Source organism: Natator depressus, chromosome 15 (genome assembly GCF_965152275.1).
Source record: "Natator depressus isolate rNatDep1 chromosome 15, rNatDep2.hap1, whole genome shotgun sequence".
In the NCBI taxonomy this organism is placed as follows: Eukaryota; Metazoa; Chordata; order Testudines; family Cheloniidae; genus Natator; species Natator depressus.
Window position 1 is genome coordinate 25,778,659 of NC_134248.1, and position 22,814 is coordinate 25,801,472.

Below are 22,814 nucleotides of genomic sequence, written 5' to 3' on the forward strand. Positions count from 1 at the left end.
GCATGTCACAGCTCTGGGAGCTGGGACACTAGGCATGTGTCCTAATGTGCTTATGCCTCAGTGGGCAGTGTTATTCAGCATCTCTCCACATCCCCACTTTGTGCAAATCTCAGTGGAGCTGAAGAGTTGCAAAGCAGCTCTCTGTTGCCCTGTCCCACTCCTCCAGCCTGTTTTACAGCTGGTTCAGGGGGAATTTCCTCAGCAGTTCTCCTGCTCCTGGAGCTATCTTCCCTTTGGGCTCATTTTGCCCCGTGACCTCCCCATTAGGTTCCCCCCACCCCCATTCTCCAAAGCGTAAACAGGGAGACTTGAAAAGGGATGATTTATAAAGATGAAGAGCAGGGCTCAGCATCCCACTCATGCTGAGGCCCCTTGTGCTGCCTGACACAGAGAGAAAGTTGGGGGAAGAAAGAGGCAGGATGCTGCAACCAGAGACTGGCCATTACAGGTTCATTAAGAGTTGAGCGTTGGACTATTATGCCAACACATCCCATTAGTTATGGTGTGCTGGGGTCTGTCCCGGGGCCTGTCCAGGGGCCCGTCCACCTTAGGCATTTTTACACAAGTACAGCTACACCAGTGCAAGCCCCCAGTGTAGATAAACTCAACTGGTGTAGAGCAAGCCCCAAGCTGTCCAGGTACAGCACATGTACAATGGGGTTTGCACTGGTGCAACTGGGGGGATTAAGATTCAGTGTTAAACAAAGGGTTAATCCCCAACTGGGAGTTTTCTGTTTCCCTTGCTAAGTATGTTATTTGTTCCTTTTTCTTGTTTATAAAATCTCCCTAAAGGAAAAGACCCTGCTGACTGCAATTGTGGTTTCCTCTGCTTAGTCATTCCACCAGCCAACACTGCATTATAACTATTTTTAAAAGCTATTTTGTAGCCCAGGCTCCCACCTGGCATAGGTAAACAATTTGAAGAAGAGATCTAACAGGGTTTGTTCCATCCCCATTGCCACTTTAAAGCCATGTTACCAGAAACATTGTTTAAATGGCCTCCATGGAAATGCACATGGGGCCTAACTGAGTCTTTTAAAATGTTTAAATGCTGTACTGTGCTTACTTTTTAAAGCAATCTATTAAATAAAGAAGTGGTGTCTCCCAGCATCATGAGCATATGTAATCCTCTGTGAATTGGGGTCACTGCTTCATATGCACATCAGGGTTTGTGCCAATCCAGAACACTACAGTATACAAACTTGAGTTTCTTATCCTCACATATTATCCTGAGTGTCTTTGGCTACCCCCAGGCCAAGGATCACTCACTGTAGGTCTCCCTCCTAACACAATTCAAATCCTTTCAAAAAAGGACAGGGGAAAAAATGCTCACAAATACAACAATTCTGGATATGGAAAACAGAGAGATTCCGTGGTGTTGTAATCCAGAAAAAGAAAGGGTGATCGGTCTTAGCACAGGACAAGGAGATAGGAACTCCCAATTTCTAAAGCAATAACTCTCTGTATGGCCTTGGGCAAATCACAATCACTCTCCCTCAGTTTGCCCGTCTGCAAAACAGGGATGATTATACATAGTTACCTTCTTCAATAGAGGATTAAGTTGCTAACTTTCCCTTCAGCAGTACAGTGTGTTCAATATATACTCTTCTGCTACACTGGGAATTGCCATTCTCAGCTCCAAAGCTTGGTACTTTGTGTCAGAGAGGTAGCAAGTGAGTTCTTTATAGCAGCCTAAAAAAGGAAATGATGGCATCGAGGAATCTAATCATAGAATTTTCCCAAATAAAAATCACCTAACATAATCCATAAAAAGAAAAGGAGTACTTGTGGCACCTTAGAGACTAACCAATTTATTTGAGCATGAGCTTTCACAAGAAACAACAGTATGCATCCGATGAAGTGAGCTGTAGCTCACGAAAGCTTATGCTCAAATAAATTGGTTAGTCTCTAAGGTGCCGCAAGTACTCCTTTTCTTTTTGCGAATACAGACTAACATGGATGTTACTCTGAAACCTGTCATAATCCATAAACTCTCTTTCAGTGGGAAATCCACTATACTGTCTGTGAAGGAAAAAAGGAATGGCTCCTCCACCATTCCATACGGCACCTTTCTATTACCCATCAGGCTGTATGTACAGTCCAAACCATCCTGTGAAACATCTTACAGTGGGAATCTTAAAAGCTACAGGATACAGACAGAGTGTTTTATGACTAGCACCACATCTTCTCCCAATTACTCTATCAGTTTAGTCTCAAGATTCACATCTGACTGAAGGACACACGTAGATCAACTGCTGTTGAAAACATCCATAGACTCAACAATTCTAAGAATAAGAATCCTGTAGGCATTTCCATCTTGGAGCAGCACATGTCAAATCTGGTAGGAAGTTCATATAGAGTGCCCTTTTTGATTCCAACTGGCAGGACAAAAACAAAAAACTACAGGTGATTCAAAAATTACAGACTAGGCAACTTCACCTCGGTACAGGGAGCACAGACAGAGTATAATTAAGAGCAGGACAGAGAAATATCCTACGTAGTACAATGTGATAGGGACACAGAATCACAGCTCCTACCAAGAGAAATCATACCTCTCTGTTCGGTTAGAATTCTTTGAAAAAACCACCAAAATACCAAAAGTGGGAATCCAGATGATATAATAAACTTGGCCTTTTGAACAGCCGTTAGTAAGGCCCCTCACACTTATATAATCAGTTAAAAGGTACAGTCTGACAGGGAATAAAAAATAGATTATGACAAAGATGCATAAATAAATGTTTTTCTTAGAATAGACAGAAGATCCTAGGAGTCAATGACAGAAATCAGCACTGAGACTGACACTGTTTAGTATGCTAGTGAACTGAATTTGAAGGTGGCAGCCAGGTGATAAAATATGCTGTAGACAGAGACTGTTTAAGTGAGTAAAAAGTACACGTCTGTCCAAGAGAGCAAGGTCAGATTAAGATCCTAACATGTTTGAAGTCTGGTGGTATTAACATAATATACTGTCAAAGTGCCTGTAATCATGCCTCCCTCCATTGCCTGGGGCAATGTTAGCTCACAGAGCTGTGGTTTGTGATTTTACGGCTGAAGGTCCCAGGTTCTATCCCTGCTGAAGAATTGTAGCAGGTATTACTACATTAGAATCTGGAGTTTTGGTTCAGGTTCTAGTAAGATGGTAGGGCAAGAGAAATGTGAGACTCCAGAAGGGTCTAATCAAACTGGGGGATTAGCTCTTAATTAGCTGCTACTACCAATCTGCAAATGAAGAGCAGGAAAGTAGAGAGAGAACTCCAAAAAGGAGGAAGAGAATCAGTACCTTCAATCCTGCTTTGAGAAGCATTCCTATAATAATAAAGAAATCTTCACAACTCTGCAACAAATATCTGGAGTACAAAATTCAAGAGGAACCCTACAATAACAAACCCATGAACAACCTGACGATGTGTGCACTGCACACGTACGTACACACACACACACACGCACATTAACAACATTGCCATAACAAGCCAGTGGGCAGCTCCAGCAAACAGTCCTTCCATAACAAATCCATGTGTGCATGATGGAGATAATGAAACAAATTTAAGCTTCCAACTGGTTACTGAAAATCAGGGAGAGTTAGATTTAAACAGGATTTGGAAACTTATTTAAAGAATATTTGAGAAACCTTTGAAGCCATAGGAAAAAGGAGCCTTCCTTACAAACAACCCCATTCTCATTCCCCAGGCCCAATAGCCAAGGAAGGAGACAATGTGTCTCACTGTGGGGTTTGCCATGAGTACAAGTTCCTTCCCACAGCACCCAGAGAGAGAAGGCATGCCCCATGCCAGTGCTCACTGCAACTCAGGCTTCCAAACTGTCCCCCTCTTGACACAGGCCTTTTCTTCCTGCCAGGCTTGTGCTGTCCTGGCAGAGCCCCAGGGTGGATGAAAGGGTGTCTGTTGATCCTAGACAATGCGATAGTCACACAGTGGAGAGGACCAGCATTCTTCTCAGAGAGATATAGAATTTTGCTCTTTAAATCCAAGTATTTCTATAGGCAGCAGTTCTTCAAAGCACTTCTGACTTGCATCATTCACCTCTTATCCTGATTGCTCAAACTATTACTGATCTTCGGACTTATTTTTACTGAGGCTTTTTCCCTTGAAGGCTCTAAGTACCCTTTCCAGTTCAAACCATAGAGAAGCAGCATGTCTCTCAAAATTGGGGGTAAGTCTGGAGGAAAACTGGGGCCCAATTAAAGATGGCTGCTCCCTTTACCCCCACCTATGCACTGATTCCTACTCTATCACCCTGAACTCCCCATTTCTATCTCCTTCCCCACAATGAACAGTCTCTTTCCATCACAACATTTTCTTCCTGCAGCAGGCATCCCAGTATTCTTGATCCAAAATACAATTTTGAGCCTAAGTAATTTTAGTGCTGGTGCAAAGGGCTGGACTGACAGCCCTGGGGACACCAAAAGTTCTCTTTGCATCCACAGAATTCCTACAGTATGGGCAGTGGCAATCCAAGGTTCTCCATACTGCCTCAATCCTGGCCTAAAAGCACCATCTATAGAGCTGAGAAGACAATTTAATCTCCGTGGCCCATTATTCTGCTGATTCAGCTTACTGAGATTGCTAAAATGAGCCTATTTGGCGCCTTGGATGCCTCACCACTATGAAGTGGACTACGGTCATGTCTATACTACCACTTATGTCAGCAAAACTTATGTAGCTCAGGGGTATGAAAAACACACACACACACACACACACATCCTGAGCGACAAAAGTTTCGCAGGCATAACTGGTATTGTGCACAGCACTATGTCAGCGGGAGAACTTCTCCCAGCGACATAGCTACCGTTGCTTGTTGGGGTGGTTTAATTATGTCAATGGGAGAGCTCTCCCGCGTCAGCATAAAGCAGCTACACAAGAGATCTTACAGTGGCACAGCTGTACCAATGTCACTGTAAGCTATCTAGTGTAGACATAACCTGAGACACATTCCGCATGGGTGACCAAATCACCAACAGTCACTACTGGGCTGACCTGGATTCACACTGGTGATTTAGATGGGGAAGGTTCTATATCTTATGTTTAATCTCCTGAGCCATCCCATCTCCTTGCACCTCATTCATTCTAAAACGTGTTGATTTCACTGTACAACTTAATGACTCTCCACCCCTGCCTCAGTGTCAGAAGCACAGCACCTCTCATGCCAGCATTCTGACATCAAAGCGCTGCTTCTTTACTTTCCAGGGGCTACAAGGACAGACAGTTTTGTCAATGGTTCTTTAAAGAGCTCCTTCCCCCAGAACAAAATCAGCCAGAAGCGAGGAGTTAGTCAGCACGCCACACAGTATGCTTTGGGAGTTCCTGACTTATTAATCCTTCAGCGGAGAAGTTTGATGGCCCACAGAGGGGCTGCAGAATAGGACCCTCCATACATACAGATATGATGAGATCTGCAGGGAGCTCCTTCAGATCTCAGAGTATCTGTGCAGACAGTCAGCTTCTCCACGCTACTCCCTGGCAGCACGGCTCACTAAAGAGTGATGCTTACCACCCATGCAGCCCCCTCACTGAAATGTCATGATGTATTAGGTGGCCATTTATGTCCTAACTGCTGGCCATTCTCTCCAATACCTCTGGGGCTCCCAAACGTTTGGTATTCACAATGATGGCCAGGAGTGGGGATAAGGGTGGGATGGAAATACTTTAGTTCCTCTCTCCACTTCCAGATGCACCAGCCTGACCTAGCCGATACTTGTGCTACATTCAGCCTTTCTGTGCCTAAAAGCAAGATGACATGGCCCAGTGGCGCTTTGGAAATAAAATAAATGAAGCTGATAGGCAAGGCTAGAACTCTAGCTGTACTGCTAGACCTCAAACGTACTCCAAGCTCATGTCAGTATCAACCCTTGGTGCTTTCCCACTTTGATCCCATCCATACGTCTCTGCCACTGTTCACTTTCAGTTATTGTTTTAAAGGTTTCTTTTCCCTGCCTGCATCTAAGTTATTGATAATGTACATTTGTTTGATTTTTTTAAATAAACTAGTCACCAGTTTGGGAAAAATAAAACCAGAGATGTAAAAAAAGAAGGAAAAAAGAAGCTAGATTTAGTGGCTGCTTGTAATGCACTTTGTAGACAAAAAGTGCTATAGAAGTGCTAACTATCCAACCCAACAGAACACATTTGCAATGCAGACTTTTTGGCTGCTAAGGTAATATGCCAAATGCAACAGTAAATCCTCAACCATTTGGCAGATCACCTCAACACAAACATTACTGAAACCAAGAAATAAACAAATCTGAAATTATTTTTCTGAGATCCATTTGCCATGGAAATGCTCAATAAATATCATTCAAGGAAGGGTGGCGGTTCAGTGAAATGCTTGAGCTTCAAATCTTCTCCATCCCCAAATAATGAAATAATTCATTAGGATTTCTAGATTTCTCCAATTTAATTTACAGTCTGCTTTGCAAAAGTCAAAGCAATAACTAGTCTGAGGTGCCAGCGTCCATTCTGAATATGCACTCGAAGGATTCACTCACCAATTAACATTGATTCTTTCTGGTATTCTTTGCTGAGGTGGCAGCGCTGGGTCACACAGGACACGTATCTCTCCAGAACATACCAGCACATTTCATAGTAGAAAGGATAACGGAATTTGGCATGCACCTGAAAGCAAGATTGAGACTGTCAATCCATGTGGAAGGGAGAGAAGTTTGCAGCACAAGGGCCAGTCATCATTTTCATCATGTTATCAAGAGCACAAACGGTATGCAGGAGGGGGAGGGGAAAGAGGGTGGGAGCCGAGTGAGATGTATGTGTTCAGCATACGAAATGAGGAGATTGCCTGCCTGCCTACTATGATAGCATCATTTCTTGGTTCACTAATTTGTACCCTCTTGGGTTGATGGGGGAAGTGGGGAGGGTGTTGTGGTCTTGGGAAATCATGAAACTGATGCATGGCCCCCTAAGGTATTATTGATCTACTGTATAAACATAGGGTGGTCACATACAGATGTTAGTCACTAAAATTCAAGTTAAAATAAATGTGGGTTCTTTTGATTTCCTAAAAATTACTCCATGATTTGTCAAAACAGCATTATTACCTACGAAGAGCCAAGCAGGAAACTCGATCCTTGTCAACTCAGGTCTTTACAATATCACCATTTGATTAAACAATGGAACAAAAGCAAAATTTTGATTGTTACTATATCACATTCAAACATTAAATACAAAAAAAAGGCCCCTACATTTGTTCTACTCTTAATATTTTGGTAGTCAATCAACTTTTGCCCTGAATCAAACAGAAAAATGGGATTCTACCAAAAAATTCTGCCAGGATATCCCCTTCCCTTTATCTCCCAGCCTTGCCATTTTCGTATTAGACGCTGATTTCTCAGTGCTGTATATCTGTGATATTTATTTCATGTTTAAAAGAAAAAGAAACTGCTTTTTTTTCCCCTCTAACAGTTTTCCAAGTAAGGGAGGTCTCTGTGCCAAGGAAGACACTGTGGAACCTCCAATTTGGGAATATGTGTGTACATTTGCTGTGCTTGAATACATATGTATACTTGCTGTGTTTTTTAAAAAAATGAATGCCATATACCTTGCATGCACAGGTACTTACACTGAACAGTTCTTACTCCTTGCAGGCACTGAATTTGCATTTTGTGAGCTGGATAAAACCTAGCTTGCATACATTGCAGCAAGATTATGTGACCTGCTCTTAACACATTCTATGCAGTTTAACTTCTCACCTAACCAACAGGTTTAACACATGTCTGCCCACCATTAATGAAAACTGCATTGCACCAGAAAGGATCATTATCACAGGCAGTCCATTTTCTTTAAACATGGGAGTCTAAATAGAACGACTAAATACAGCATCTGGAAACTCATGCTGGCACTTGGCTGTGCAAAACAGACATTTACACACCTGCCTGCATGATCTGAGCATCCACCTGTGGGATTCAGATGTTCTACTAAAATGTCCACATTTGAAAATTGTGCCCAGAGTAGATAGTCAAAAAACCTTGCATCTGCTCCCATTGTAGGGGAAACTGAAACACTTTAAACAATAAAACAACATGTCATTAAGGAAACTAAGTGCATTGCAAGGTAGAGTATAAGTAATCCAAAGTGTTCACCAGAGCTGAGACCTCATAAACTCAGCACAAATGTAGCTGGCAAATCTGAACCCAGATGCTGTCAAACGTTGCTGAGAGTGATGCAACTGATTGCTGCTGCATCGTTCCAAACATTCCCTAAGTTGTGTGTTATACAGCACTGTACTTCTAAAAAACCAAAACCTAGATGCAAAAACAACATTCAACCTCAGGGCATTATAGTATAGGAGAATCCTTTTTCCTTTTGGTTTGGTTACATGTCAGAAAGAAGAGATCATGTCACTTATCACTATTACAGAACACAAGGGAAATTAGCCATGCTAAAATATATGCTAATAAAGGAACTCAAATTTTTCCAAGAGAGCACTGCAGGAAACAAAATTTGCAAAGAATTGACTTACAAACAGGAAGCCGCCTTCCACCCCTCAGCCTTCAAAAGGTTTTCAGCCACATGCCTGGGAATATTAAAGACATCATTGCTCAACATTTGTTGACAGATTCTGAGCTTCACCAAATTTAGTTGTTACCAATGTTAATTCAATGTGAAAGACAAGGCAGTAATGCATGCAGTGCTCCCATTATGTATATCAATCTTTAATATTCAATTTGAGTTCCTAATTGCCTCACTATCAATGTTCCAACCCACAGCAAATCCCTCCATGCCTCTGTAATTCACTATTTGCCTGAGATGGCTCTGCTTTCTAAACCTTCAAAAGTAAGAGCTACCATATATAGTAATAGATATTGCACAAAGGTCTATGGTGCCTTTTGCTGTAGAAGTAAATCTAAGATTGACAGTGGTTCAAAAACTTCTTAAATGTGCTTTATGCACATTTATGACCTTCCTAGATATTTATTAGTTGTAAAAGATGTGAATTGTATGATGTACATGCCCATACCTTTTCCCATTGTATATCCATAGGTCAAATGAACTTTTAAAAAAAATAATTATGAAGCCAAAAGTTATCTGTGATCAGTTTACAATTTACTATCTAATGTATCTTCTGCCGGGGGACTAAATCCTGCACCAGCAGGGGGATAGACTGAATAATCTAATAGACGTTTTCCAGCTCTAACTTCTATGATTAATAATTTACTATCCACTGAATACATTTTTAATTATTCCTGTACAGTGAGAAAAATTCTCTCTGGAATATGATAGTTTCTACAGTTCAAAGTGAAATTATTTTAGAGACTTACACAAAAAAACAAAAAAAAACCAAGCATATGCGAGGCACGTTCTCCCCTAGAAAGTATTAGTTTCTTCCACTATATCTATTAAAAAAATTATTATATCTTCTACTTGCATTGAATCATTTTCATCGTAATATTTTTAAACAATTTTTTAAATTCATTTGGGAAAAAAATTAATTTATCAATTTTAAATTTTAACTTTAGGTTCCAGAAAACAGAATCAGTAGTAAATACCATCATCTGTGAGTGACCACCTTACGTATATATTTTGAATGCTTGTATTCTCATACAGGTTCAAATACATTAATGTGACTAAATCTAGATCAGCTGAGAATAGCTTAACATTTATTCTCCTTCGGTAATACTGAATCTATAACACCCCTAAGCCAAAATGATGAACCTTTGCAGTTACCCAAGCTAGTCTAGCAGAGAGCTAAACAGCTTGGCCTATTTGACTAGCTGTTAATTGGCCTCTAGGAAAGGCAGACTGCAAAATGAAAATCTCTACAAACTCCAAGGCTAGAGAATAATTGTTTACCTCAACTGCACATTAGAAGCTGTTTCCAACAATAGACGTGTTTTATATTACTCCTTAAAAACTATTTTAAATGGCTATAACCCTCTTTAAAAATCTCCCAGGGATATGAGAAATTAAGATAGAATAAGCATGACAAGTGTACAAGCTAGGGGGTTTTATTGGGCTCTAAATCAGCATTACCATTTCAGTGATGTATTATCCTTGTCTTAGCTGCTAAGACAATAACAACTGCACCTAGCATAAAAATGGTTTTGAATACCAGCAATCAAAGATGATTAAGCATTATACAGCAGGTTTAAACACAGTGAAACCTCCGTAAAATTGCTCTGTGCAAAATCAAGAGGGGAAACACACCCAGATTACACTTTGATCTGAGTGTGGCAATTACTTTGTGAATCACATCATGTAATTTACTTCTGTGTTACACACAATGGAAAGATCAATACTCAGGAGAAACCCATCTGCAGTCTGTTCACTGGCGAACTCGCTTTCAAGTACATTAAACATGATCTGGCTATACCACTCAGTGAGGATTATTCAAATAAAGAAGAAATTACAATATTTGTTCCACAAAGTAAACTGAATAGTACATTCTGGCATTCTGTTCATTTTGAAAACATTTACTCTTAAGAGAAACTTGTATAATGATTTCAGGATTTTTTTAATCACCATTTTACAAAAAACATATGTATTTTTATTTTCTCTGTCACATTTTATTGCAGGTCAGTTCATTAGCGTAGGGTTGCATACACACCTTTGTTATTGTAGGGTTACCTGTAAGCATTTGATTGTTTACATGTCTTTGTTATTGTAGGATTGCTCATGAGTGCTGGATTGAGTATAATACATTGTTATCATATAGCTGCATTGAGTGCTGAGTTTGTTGCCGTAGGGTTGTTTGATTTCTAGGCCATTGGCAGACTTTTTTTATTTTTTTCCTTTTAAGCACTGAAACATTTATTTAGGGGGAAAATGATAAAGAATTACATGTACTTTGCAGAAACAATCTTAGACGAAACCTACAACATTAAAGGTTAAAATGTGGGCTTCCAATCTGGAAAGCATCCTTTTCCAAACAACAATTTAAGGGAGATTTTCAAAGTTAAAATGGCAGGTAGGTGTCCAACTTCTCAGTGCAAGTTAGACACCTAACTGCTCGCTGGGACTTGGCCAATGTCTCCCTTAGTGTAATACTGATGAACATTTGAAAAGTCAAGAGCCACCCAAACTGCCTTGGAAGAAAGAACCTGATTTTCAGAGGTGCTGAGCATCCACCACTCTGATTGAAGTCAATAGGAGCAGTGAGCTCAACTCCCTAGGAAAGTAATGCTCCTACTCTTCTATTGCTGCAGTAATATTATCGGTCTCTTTTCCATCTTCTCCATGGCTTTCTATGTAATTCATTCACACACTGTTTCTGGTTTACATCTTTCCTCCATAGCCCTCTCTTCTTCCCCTTGTCTACGCCACTGGTGACAGGTCTACTGTCCTCATCCCCCAGGCTTCTAGATTTTCTCCTCTCACTTACATCCAGGCTCCAATATACCCCTGCCAATCTTTCTGCTACAATCTCTCTAAAATCCTTCCTTTCTGCTCTACCCCGAATACCATTCGCTAGCCCTTGTTCACCTCTGGCCTTGATTACGACAACCTCCTTCTCTGTGGCTTCCCTAGAGTTCATCTTACCTCCCCTTTTGATTTACTCTAAATGCTGTTGCTAAGATCAGCTTCTCCTCCTAGCACTCCCCTATTCAAATCCATCCACTGCCTTTTACATCAAGTTTATGCTTCTCATGCTCCCCATCAAGGCCATGCACAATTCCACTCCTGCCTTTGTCTCTGTTCTTGATTCCTCCTACACCCACTCTCACGCCCTTCGTTCTGCCCAGATCTCCCTTTTAACTGCCCCTTTCTGCCATGCCACCTCTCCCGCTGAGAATTCCTTCCTATGTGCCAAACATCCCCCTCTCCAAATTCCTCCAGGAAACCAATACCTTTCATCAATGCTTAGCAATACAAGACCTATCAGCCTTTGTATCCCCTGGAAAGTAATAGAGTAGCGTCCTGGTGTCCGAACACTGGAATGAGAGAGGCTGCACTGGAAAATGGCTCTTCATGCTGGTGAGGAAATGGCGTAGAGTCACTAAGCAAAATGTGCACAATTGAAGCCGAGGCCCTCACCCTGCATATTGTGCCTCTGTTAGAAGTGTTTAATTTAGACTGAAATCCCTAGGGGCAGGGACCATGCCCTCTTGTAGGAATGAACAGCACTGAGAATACTGCTCGTTTTCAATAAATTACAGTATTAAATAGACCTTTTCTATATGGGAAAGATTTACTAGTTATTCTAGTATAACTAACACACACCCTCTCTCTCAGTGTAGACACTTATTCCAGTATAAGAGTGGTTTATTTCAGTTCAGCTTAAATCCCTTCCCAAGTGATATAAGCTAAAATGAACAAAGCCAATCTTACACTGGAATGAGGGTGTCCACACAGGGGGTTATACCAGTATAACTGTATCAGGACTGTATATAAGAATGACCAGACTGGGTCAGACCAAAGGTCCATCTAGCCCATTATCTTGTCTTCTGACAGCGACCAATGCCAGGTGCCCCAGAGGGAATGAACAGAACAGGTAATCATCAAGTGATCCATCCACTGTCATCCATTCCCAGCTTCTGGCAAACAGAGGCTAGAGACACCATCCTTGCCTATCCTGGCTAATAGCCACTGATGGACCTCCTCCATGAATTTATCTAGCTCTTTTTTGAACCCTGTTATAGTCTTGGCCTTCACAACATCCTCAGGCAAGGAACTTACATAAACTGATGTTTGAATATCTGCATTACAATACTGTGGTGGGCTACCCAAAAAAACCCAAAAAACAAAAACAAAAAACAAAAGAAAAAACACACACACACACGGCAACTAAAACAGAATGACACTTCTTTGAGATTTTTATGAGTCTTATTTTATCTAGCTACAAAATAATTATAGCTATTAAGTAACTGGGATCCTAACCAAAGGCCCAGTTCTCACCCTCCAAGCGTAGAACCCACACAGTCACTTACTCCATGATCTGATACTCTCTCCACTATGTGGATGTTTTGGCCATATGTGTGGACTCAATGCACGCCCACGCCCGCCCCCCCCCATCCCCAAAGTTTCTCCTGCACTAGCGTGGAGCTGCTGTGGAAGAAAGCTCTGCAGAGTGCAAACAATGAGTAATGTAGTTCCCCTGTGCAGCTTTTGTATGGCTCCCCCATTCCACTCTGGGAGCAGAACCATGTTAGTTCCATTAGTTCTCTGGTCTTGTTCGCTCACACCAGGAGGGGAAAGTGTACCCTAAAGTGCAATGTACCTCCATGCACAAAGGAAAGAAGTTTACACTGGTGGTTCTCAACTAGGGGTCCGGGACACCCTGGGGGGCCACAAGCAGGTTTCAGGGGTGCCACCAAGCAGAGCTGGCATTAGACTTGCTGGGGCCCAGGGCAGCAAGTCAAAGCCCCGCCGAATGCGGCTGAAGCACAGGGCCCAATACCCTGCCACCCAGAACTGAAGCCTGCACAACTTAGCTTCACAGGGCACTCTGTGGCATGGGGCCCAGGAAATCACCCTGCTTGCTACCCCCTAATGCTAGCCCTGGCTTTTATATGCAGAAAAATAGTTGTTGGCGCACAGGTGGGCTGTAGAATTTTTATAGCAGGTTGCGGGGGGGGGGTCTCAGAAAGAAAAAGGTTGAGAACCCCTGGTTTACACTACAGGGGGTCAACAGCGGGACATAAAACCAGACAAGAGACTCAACAGTGACTAGTCAATGGGAACTGGGGGCAAATAGGTGAGCAAATCCCACCAAGAAAAGCCAACTTGGAGGGCCTTGTTGCGTGGCATTTACCTTTCTTGTTCCAACCACTGTGATATGGAGATACCGCCAGTTCTTGTCTTTCAGAAAGGGACATGAAAAGGATTTTATACATGATACTGTCACAAGGAACTGCATGCTTAGAAAGAGAATCAAGCATCCTTACCCTTGTTCTGTCCTCAATTTCATAGATGCGAAGCTGCATGGGAACATTAAAGCTATGCAGGATATTTCCACCAAACACCAGAGAATCTACTGGAGTATAAACTGCATGTATCCATCCTAAAGAGGAAAAGCAAAGAACTGAGAATGCCTCATGCTATGTAGGATCACAAATGACTTTACAATCAATCACAAATTCTCATAGACCACCAGGAGGAATACAAATATTATTAGTCCCATTCTACAGACAGAGAAACTGAGGCACTGAGAGATTAAATGACTTGCTCAAGGTCACACTTCAAGGCTTGTAATAGCAAGACAGTGTTTGTATGTGTGTATAGTATAACAACTCTGGAGACTGAATTCCTCTATTTAGCCACAGAACAGCTACAACATGGGTGGAGGCTAAGCAAGCTTCCCTTACGCTGCTGCAACAATGTGAGTCAACCACAACCCATAGATGAGAAGGAAGTTCACTCTCCATAGCCCATTCGGCTCTTAGTCTCTCTTCTGACATCACCAAACAGGGGCACAAATCATGTTAACAGTGGTGGCAGATCTGTGACATACAGATGGATTGAGACACACCAAACTTATATCACACAAGCCCCCAAACAGCCATCAGACAGTAGCAACTTCAGGTCACTACCAGCCATCCTGTAGAGGTGAAAGCTCCATATCCCATTACCAATTCTCTGAAACAACTGAAAATCTTTTTACTTGGCAAGTCCTTAGTGTTTCTCCCACTACAGCTGATGAGATTGCTAACAACCCAGTCCTGCAAGGAAAGTTCCTTTAATTGACTCCAAAGGGAGGAGAGGATGCTCACCATCCAATCAGATCAAGCCATAGCAGTTCAGGCAGCTGGCTTCTCTGCATTCCTTCCTCTGCACTGTTTGCCTGTCACGTGATTAGATGACGCATGGGATACACAGGACTCTAGACTCTGATCTCAGCAGTGACAAAGGAATTGATCCTACTAATGATCTGGGACCCCAGGAATTTGTAACATTAATTCTTGTTTTAAATCAAAAGCATTTCAATTAATAAACCAGCAAGCAGGGGCATAAGGAGCTGTCAATTTCTTCCAAACTGTGCATTGCTTCCCATTAAAGCTGGGGAGGTTTTCATTCGCCTCAGGATCAGCGAGGCAGCAGGAAAATGCAACCTGGGCCTGCAGGGTGAACTCTCCAGCCACTAGGCACAAAAGCATTTCCCCTGCTAGAGCTTGCAGACCTGCTGGGTTATGCTTCGGAAGCCCTTGAACCATCATATATACAGGACACTGGCTCACAGTGCTTTCACTGAGAAGCATTCAGTAGTTGAGGGACCGAGAAAAAACTCAAGTTAAAATTCCCTCTTTGGGAACACAAAGCCTGGTTCTTGGTACATTTTTCTGACTTTACGAATCTAATTCCACATGATGAATCTAATGAAGCGAAAATTACAGGTGCCCAATGGCAATGGCAACTCTGGGTTATTATTGCATCTTTCTTACAATAGGTATAGTAAATTCCATCACTGACTCACTCACAATCAACAAGGAAGTTTGTCACTCCAAATCAGTCTAGCTTCTTTCCTTCCTCACAGGGCAACTACTACAAGAAATAATACCCTAGTCTGGGATATGCATATATAAAAGACTACTGAGTAAGTAGGGTAACCTAGCAATCAGAGCAACAGATTGGGAAACAGGACTCCTGTGTTCTGTTCACTGTTCACCCACAGGCTCTGTGTGCACTTGGGAAGTCACCTAACTTCTCTGTGCTTCACTTTCCCCACCTGGAAAAGAGGGACAACACTTATAAACTGGCTTGGATGAAAGCTGCAATTGATAGTGCCCACGAAATTTATAAAACGACAACTGAGTAAAGAAGATTTTGACACCTCCAATGGCCTTTTGGTGGATACATGCAGCACGACTATAAAGCCTCTTCACAAGCAGATCAGTGCACCATATCACATTAAATATATCACTTAAACATATAAACGTAATCTAAAACCTTTCCATAGCCATATGGAGGTGTGAGAAAGAGAGGGATCCTAAATAAAGTTATGGAGCTTGGAGTTAATTGCTTTTACCAGATGATCAAAGATTCAAATGACATAAGGGAAAGGGTTGGAACTGTGCATAAAAAATTAAGCTGCTAACAAGTCTCAGAGACTGACATGTTGGGTAGAATGGGGTAGTATCTGGCAACTCAGGGTCAACCTACTCTGATGAGGTAGTATAATTATTTCCATTTTATAGATAGGGAAACTGAGGCTCAAAAAGATCACAGTGAAGCATTGTCAGAGATGAGAATATAACCCATCAGTCCTGACTCCCAGTCCTCTGATCTAACCATTAGAATCACAGAATATCAGGGTTGGAAGGGACCTCAGGAGGTCACCTAGTCCAACCCCCTGCTCAAAGCAGGACCCATCCCCCACTAAATCATCCCAGCCAGGGCTTTGTTAGGCAACATTCCTCTCCTCACAATACATCACAACACACTGAACTGTACATACTGGATTTGATTGCTTTATTAAGGAATTTTATAGTGCTGTCAATTGTTCTAGGTTATTTAAAAAATCTGTTGTCAGAGATTTACGACTGTAATGTAAAAATTCACTGAGCTGAAAAAACTGTTACTAACCTTTCCATAACTGTTGTTCTTCAAGAAGCGCTGCACATGTGCCTTCCACTGTGGGTGTTTGCACACTCCAGGCCACAGTTGTCAGAAAATTTTCACCCTCAGCAGCATCCGATGGAGCAGCCTGAGCATGCCCTCTGCTGTCTCGTGCATATCACACAAGCATAAAGGGTCAAGCCAACCCAGACACACCCCGCCCCCCTCCGGAGTTCCTTCCTACTGGAATTACTCCAATAGCAATGGGAAGGAGGTTGCATCGTGTTTTGCATGTGCAAAACATCTAAAAGAACAGCAGTTACAGAAAGGTCAGTGATCATTTCTTCTTCTGCGAGTGACTGCACATGTCCACTCTACTGTAGGTGACTCACAAGCAATTTTATTTGGAGGCAGTATTGGAATCTATTTGAACAAGGACTGGAAGACCACTTGTCCAAATTTAGCATCATTGGATTGTTGAGAAACTGCATAGTGCGAGGTAAACGTGTGACATGCGGACCAGGTTACTGCTTTGCAACTGTCTAATACACATGAGCCAGAAATGCTGCACAGGCCACTTGGGCTCTAATTGAATGACCCAATATTCTATCTAACGGCTCCACAGTAGCCAAGTGGTAACATGAGCAAATACAACTGGACATTCATGCTGAAATCCTCCATGTAGAAATTAGGCTGCCATTCATGCTGTCCACAAATGCAATAACAACTGAAATGAAGATCTGAAAGGTTTAGTCTGTTCCAGATAAAACACTGATGCTCTTCCAACATCTAGAGTCTGCAATAGCTCTTCTCCCTTGTTACCATGAGTCTTTGGAAGGAAGGTCGGTAAGTAAATTACTTGGATGATATGAAAAGAGGAGACCACTTTTGTAAGGAACCTTGGATGGGGACAAAGGTAAACTTTATCTACATAAAAAAAGTATACAGAGGATGTGATACTAATGCCCTCCAACTCCCCTACTCTCCTGGCCAATGTAATGGCTATTAAAAATGCTACCTTCATTGAAAGGCGTAACAGACAGCAAGTCACTACAGGGTCGAAGGGAGGATCCATCAGCACAGTTAAGACTAAATTCAGGCTCCATGGTGGAATAAGACTCTGTATGTGTGCGAACACCTTGTCCAAGCCCTTTAAAAACCTTACAACCATTGGATTGGAAAAAAAGAAGTGTTTATCCACAGGAGGGTGAAATGCCAACATAGCTGCTACGTGTACCCTAACTAAGCTAATCACTAATCCTTGATGTTTCAGGTACAAAAACAGTCCAGCATATGCTGAATAGAACCAAGACAGGGGAGACACCTTTCAGCCTTGACCAGACAGAAAACCTTTTCCACTTAGCGAGGTAAGCTGTCCTCGTTGATGGTTTTCTACTATTCAGCAGTACCTCCTGCACCTCTCTGGAGCAGGACTCCTCCACCAATGTTATCCATGAAGTCTCCAGGCCGACTGGTGAAGAACCTTAAGGTTGGGGTGGAAGAGGTGGCTGCGATTTTGTGAAACTAAGTCTGCGTGAAGCAGGAGCAATGGGGGACTGATTGATAGATCTGAGAACTAAGAAAAACATTGCTCGTGGGGCCAAGCTGGGGCAATCACTATAAGATTTGCCTTGTTCTGTTTAGCCTTGCGTAGAACTCTGAGCAGAAGAGCTATGCAGGGGAAGAGTGTACAGAGACCCTCTGACTATGGCAGTAAAAAAGCATCCATCAGCAAACCTGGGCTATGACCTGCTCTGGAGCAGAACTGGTGTCATTTTTTGTTGTCCTTTGTGGCAAACAGATCCACTTAAGATGTTCCCCAGAGCTCGAAAATGGACCTTGCTATGTCTGGGTGAAGGGACCACTAATGATGGTTGATAAACAACTTCTTTATGCAATCTGCCTGTGTATCCTGAGCCCCCGGAGCTGGGCCATCATCAGCAGTATAGAGTTACCGATGTAGAACTCCCAGAGCAAGACTGCTTCCCAACAGAGTAGTGAGGACTAGGCTCCTCCCTGCTTGTTTACATAAAACATGGCTGTTGTATTGTCAGTCAGCATCAATACGTCCCTCATCCTGATGCAAGGAAGGAACGCCATGCAAGCTACACTGACAGTCCGCAGCTCCCTGATGTTTATGTGCAGACTGCGATCTTAGGGAGACCAGAGACTTGGTGTCTGCAGGTGTCCTACATAAGCACCCCATCCCAGATCCGAGGCATCTGTGACTAAGATAAGCACGTTCGCCCCACCTTAGCACAACTCCCCCACATGCACTGGTTGGGTCTAACCACCAAAACATGGGAAGATAAGATGCAATTTTGTATGTGCACTAACATACCTACATGGTGCCTTCTTGGGAGAATGTATCTCTGCCACCAAGCCCTAAAGGGATCTGAAGCACTGTCTGGAGTAATGGACCACGTAAGCGCACACGGCCAAGTGTCCCAGAAGTCTTACCATGGAGAGAGGATAAGCCTTCAAGTCCAGAAAGAGGCTTTGCAGTGCAAGAAACCTCATCTGTGGTAGCAAAGCCCTGACCATTGTGGAGTCCAGGACCACTCCAATAAATTTTATTTTCAATATCAGAGACAGGACTGACTTGTCTGTTTTGATTAACAGGCTGAGCATGTTGAAGGTGGACCAGATTATGCAGACACTGGACACCACCTGCAACCTGGACCAACTTCTTATCAGCCAGTCATCCAGGTAAGGGCACACACAGTAGCCCCCCCTCCCCCATCTCCAGAGGAAAGCTGCTACCACCACCATATGGTCTGTAAATACAAGAGGAGCAACTGAGAAACCAAAGAGGTTGGGCTGTGAACTGATAATGGCAGCCCCAGATGGTGAAACTTAGAAATGTTCTGTGGCCCTGCTAAATTGCCACATGAATGTAGGCATCCTTTAAGTTGAGAGCAGCATACCTGTCCCCTGTCTCCAGGAAATAAGGGAAGCTAAAGTGACCATCCAGAATTTCCATTTTTTTAATAACTGCCTTATATCTAAAATAGGCCAAAGACCCCCTTTTGCCTTCAGGATCAGGAAGTATTGGGAGTAAAACCCCTTTTTCCTGAAAACAGAAGGGATCTCCTCTATAGCGCCTAAAAGAACAAGCGATTGTACCTCTTGCAGTAATGCTTTCTTGTGAGAGAGGTCCCTGAAGAGGGAAAGGAAAAGGGGACAGAAATCTGGGGTAGAAATAAAAGGAAGCGAATATCCCACTTCCACCGTGCTTAGATTCCACCCATCTGTTGTAATGTGGGTCCAAGCATGATAGAAATAGGACAAACCGTTTGCAAAAATTAGAACAGAAAAGGATGGCACTCTCAGAACAGGTAGACTGCTCTTGACCTACCTATCAAAATGAGCTGTTGGAAGAAGCCGCCTGCCTCTGCAAACACCAGTGGTTGCAGAAACAGAGGGAGGTGGTGGTGGAGATCACCATTTGTAACCTCTGCTCCTTTTCTTTGATAGGTCTTGGGCTCAAGAAATAAATCCCTGAGAACACTGACACTGATGAAGACAGAATCACTTCCACAGAGGGATTTCAGGCTCATTCTACAATCCTGAAACTATGCAGAGTCTCGTCCATCTTTTCTGAAAAGAGCAATGACCCCTCAAAGGATAAGTCCTGCACTGGCTCTAGCACCTCTGGAGGGAGGCCAGAAGAGTCCAACCAAAATGAGCACCTCATTGTGATGGCAGAGGCCATGCTGTGCTCTGCAGAATCTGCTTCATCAAGACATGCCACCAGAGCTGTTCTGGCAACCATTTTGTCCTCCACTATCAAAGTGAGGAACTGAGGCTCCCAGATGAGGTGAAGCAAGTCTTTAAATTTCAAAACCGTATCACACAGGGTGAAATTATAGCGTCCCAGCAAAGCTTGTTGGTTTGCAATGTGAAGCACAATCCACCTGTGGAATACAACTTCCTCCCAAATAAGTCTAGCTTCTTGTCCTCTTTATTCTTTGGGGTTGAAGCCTGGTGCCCATGTCGCTCCTATGAGCCCATCTTTCCTTTTCCTTGGCAGCTACCACTACAAGGAAGCATAGAGGAGGGGGATTATATACGTGCTTGAACCCGTGGGAGTGGACATAGCATCTTCTCTCCAGATTTAAACAGCCATTTTAGCAGTCAGAGGCAGGAAAGCTGGGCTCTGCCAAACGATATTGGTAGGCTCTAAAAAAACCTAATTTATTGGAAGAGCTATTCTAGTTGGGGCACAGTGGAATGTCCACCAGCTTGTGGGATTTTTCCTGGACCTCCTCCAGGTGAATATCAAGAGCCATAGCCATCCTCTTTAACAGCACCTGATGAGCCTTAACATTGTCCAGAAGTGGAGAAACAGGCTCCGCCACAATTGCCTTATCAGGAGATGAGGAAGAGGATGCTAACAATACTGGGGGCTGGTCCAGTTCCTAGCTCACTTGCAACTGCTGTGCGAGGGATCCCTTGGCACTGGTCTCAGTACCAACGCTATCGTGCTTGTGGCAATGATGCTCCTGATGCTCAGCAGATTGAGCCGGCTGAGATGGCTGCAGAGATTTTGACTGGAGGGTGGGAACCCCATGGGTTCCAAAAGGCTCACTGGTACAGCTGTAAGCTCCTGTTAATCCTTGATAATCAAAGTCATACACATTGTAAGGAGAGTAATCACTTTAGATAAGCTATTACCAGCAGGAGAGTAGGGTGGGGGGAGAGAAAACCTTTTGTAGTGATAAACACCCATTTTTTCATGATTTGTGTGTATAAAAACAAACATCTTCTGTATTTTCCACAGTATGCATCCGATGAAGTGAGCTGTAGCTCACGAAAGCTTATGCTCAAATAAATTGGTTAGTCTCTAAGGTGCCACAAGTACTCCTTTTCTTTTTGTGAATACAGACTAACACGGCTGTTACACTGAAACCTCTCCAACAATTGTACACTGGAGCACACAAACACCTACACTCAAAGAAGAACTTGGCTTTAGAGGCAACAGCAAGTGGAGGTGGAGGAAGAGAAAGAAACTATTGCTTTTGGTTCTTTCATTTTATAAAGAATGCAAAAAAATATCAACAGAGGAGTTAGACCTTAAAATATATTTTTTTAATTCCACCATACAATATCAAAAGTGGCCTAGGTTGCTCAGATTATGTTCTCTCGGGGGAAATCATACTTGAGATTGCTACTGCTTTCATTATTTCTTCCCCCATGGATTTTAGTCTCATCATATCTCCCCAGACCTCTCAGTCTCAGCCTCACAAGCCCCAATAGATACTAAGGGCTCTTGTGTTAATGATCCCCAAACTCACTAGTAGTCGCCCCTGATGTGATCAGTGACTGTTCCTCTGGAGCTGTTACCTAACCATCAGGTCAATGCTCCAGTGAACAGTGCCTCAGGCACAATAAATCCTTAACAGAAATATTACTGACAAGGGAGTAAATAATGCCCATTTTTGAGCCTGTCACTGAGAAAGAGCCAGTAAACAGGGCAACAGAGAATTTGAAGATCAATTTTCAGAGGAAGCCTCTACTTTTGTGGGTAATATGCTTAAGTCCCTGCTTAAGGCCACAAATCAAGTAGTTACTTATCTTACTATAGTATCTGTGCCTGTAGTTGTTAGAAGCAAAACTGGTCCAGCTAAGGCCCTCTCAGAATATCTGGGCCCAAAACTCAGAGGCCAGGCTGAAAATCAGCCCCTTTAAATACACATTTTTAATAAAACAAACAAGAAATGACAGTAGTGCTGTTAACAGACTCATACCCAGTAATGAGACATTGAAATAACAGCATTAAACCCACTAAAGTCAGAAAAAAACTTCAGAGGGCAGGCTACACTCAGATCTGCTGACAAAGCACAACAGAACCGTAGGGGCAGAATGTCCTTCAGGCACATTACAGGGGGTGCAGAGGGGCAATCCAGCCACTGGAGACCAGGAAGTCAACCAGAACTTTCTGTGGGCTCCCAGGCAGTGCAAACCGGTGCAGCAGCTTCGCCTTTCTTGGAAAGCACACAGTACTTTCTTCTCTCTGCACTCAGCTATCTCCGCTGGCTGGTGAGGAAGGGGACCAAACCCAGGTCCATGCTCTTTTTTTGGACTTCCTAGCACTTTTACACAATTAACACTCACAGGGAGACCTAAGAGGAAGCAGGGACTATGCTCTCCCAGTGGATTCAAGCCAGCACCTGCAAGAGGAAGCAAGAAAGAGGAGAAGATGCTTGTGCTCTCCTTTTCCTTGCGCAGCCATGCGGGGTCCAGCAGAATCTGACTCCAATGTTGTACAACCACTTTCAGACACACGGTATCCTAAAATACTTCAGCCCTGCTTGATGAATGCAGAGTTGATAACAGAAAGATACCGACACTAGG

At 42.9% G+C, this 22,814-nt stretch overlaps 1 protein-coding gene across 5 annotated transcripts in view; it reads right to left on the bottom strand.

Moving 5' to 3' along the window:
• The window catches only part of KDM2B (lysine demethylase 2B), a 167,201-nt gene that overhangs the window by 65,164 nt on the left and 79,223 nt on the right, over nt 1-22,814 (bottom strand). For all 5 annotated transcript variants that reach the window (XM_074973158.1, XM_074973156.1, XM_074973159.1 and 2 more), the window contains 2 exons: nt 13,850-13,965; nt 6,503-6,629 (listed from right to left, as the gene is read on the bottom strand). In XM_074973158.1, coding sequence (XP_074829259.1) covers nt 6,503-6,629; nt 13,850-13,965 — 243 coding nt within the window. The remainder of the gene's footprint in view (nt 1-6,502; nt 6,630-13,849; nt 13,966-22,814) is intronic.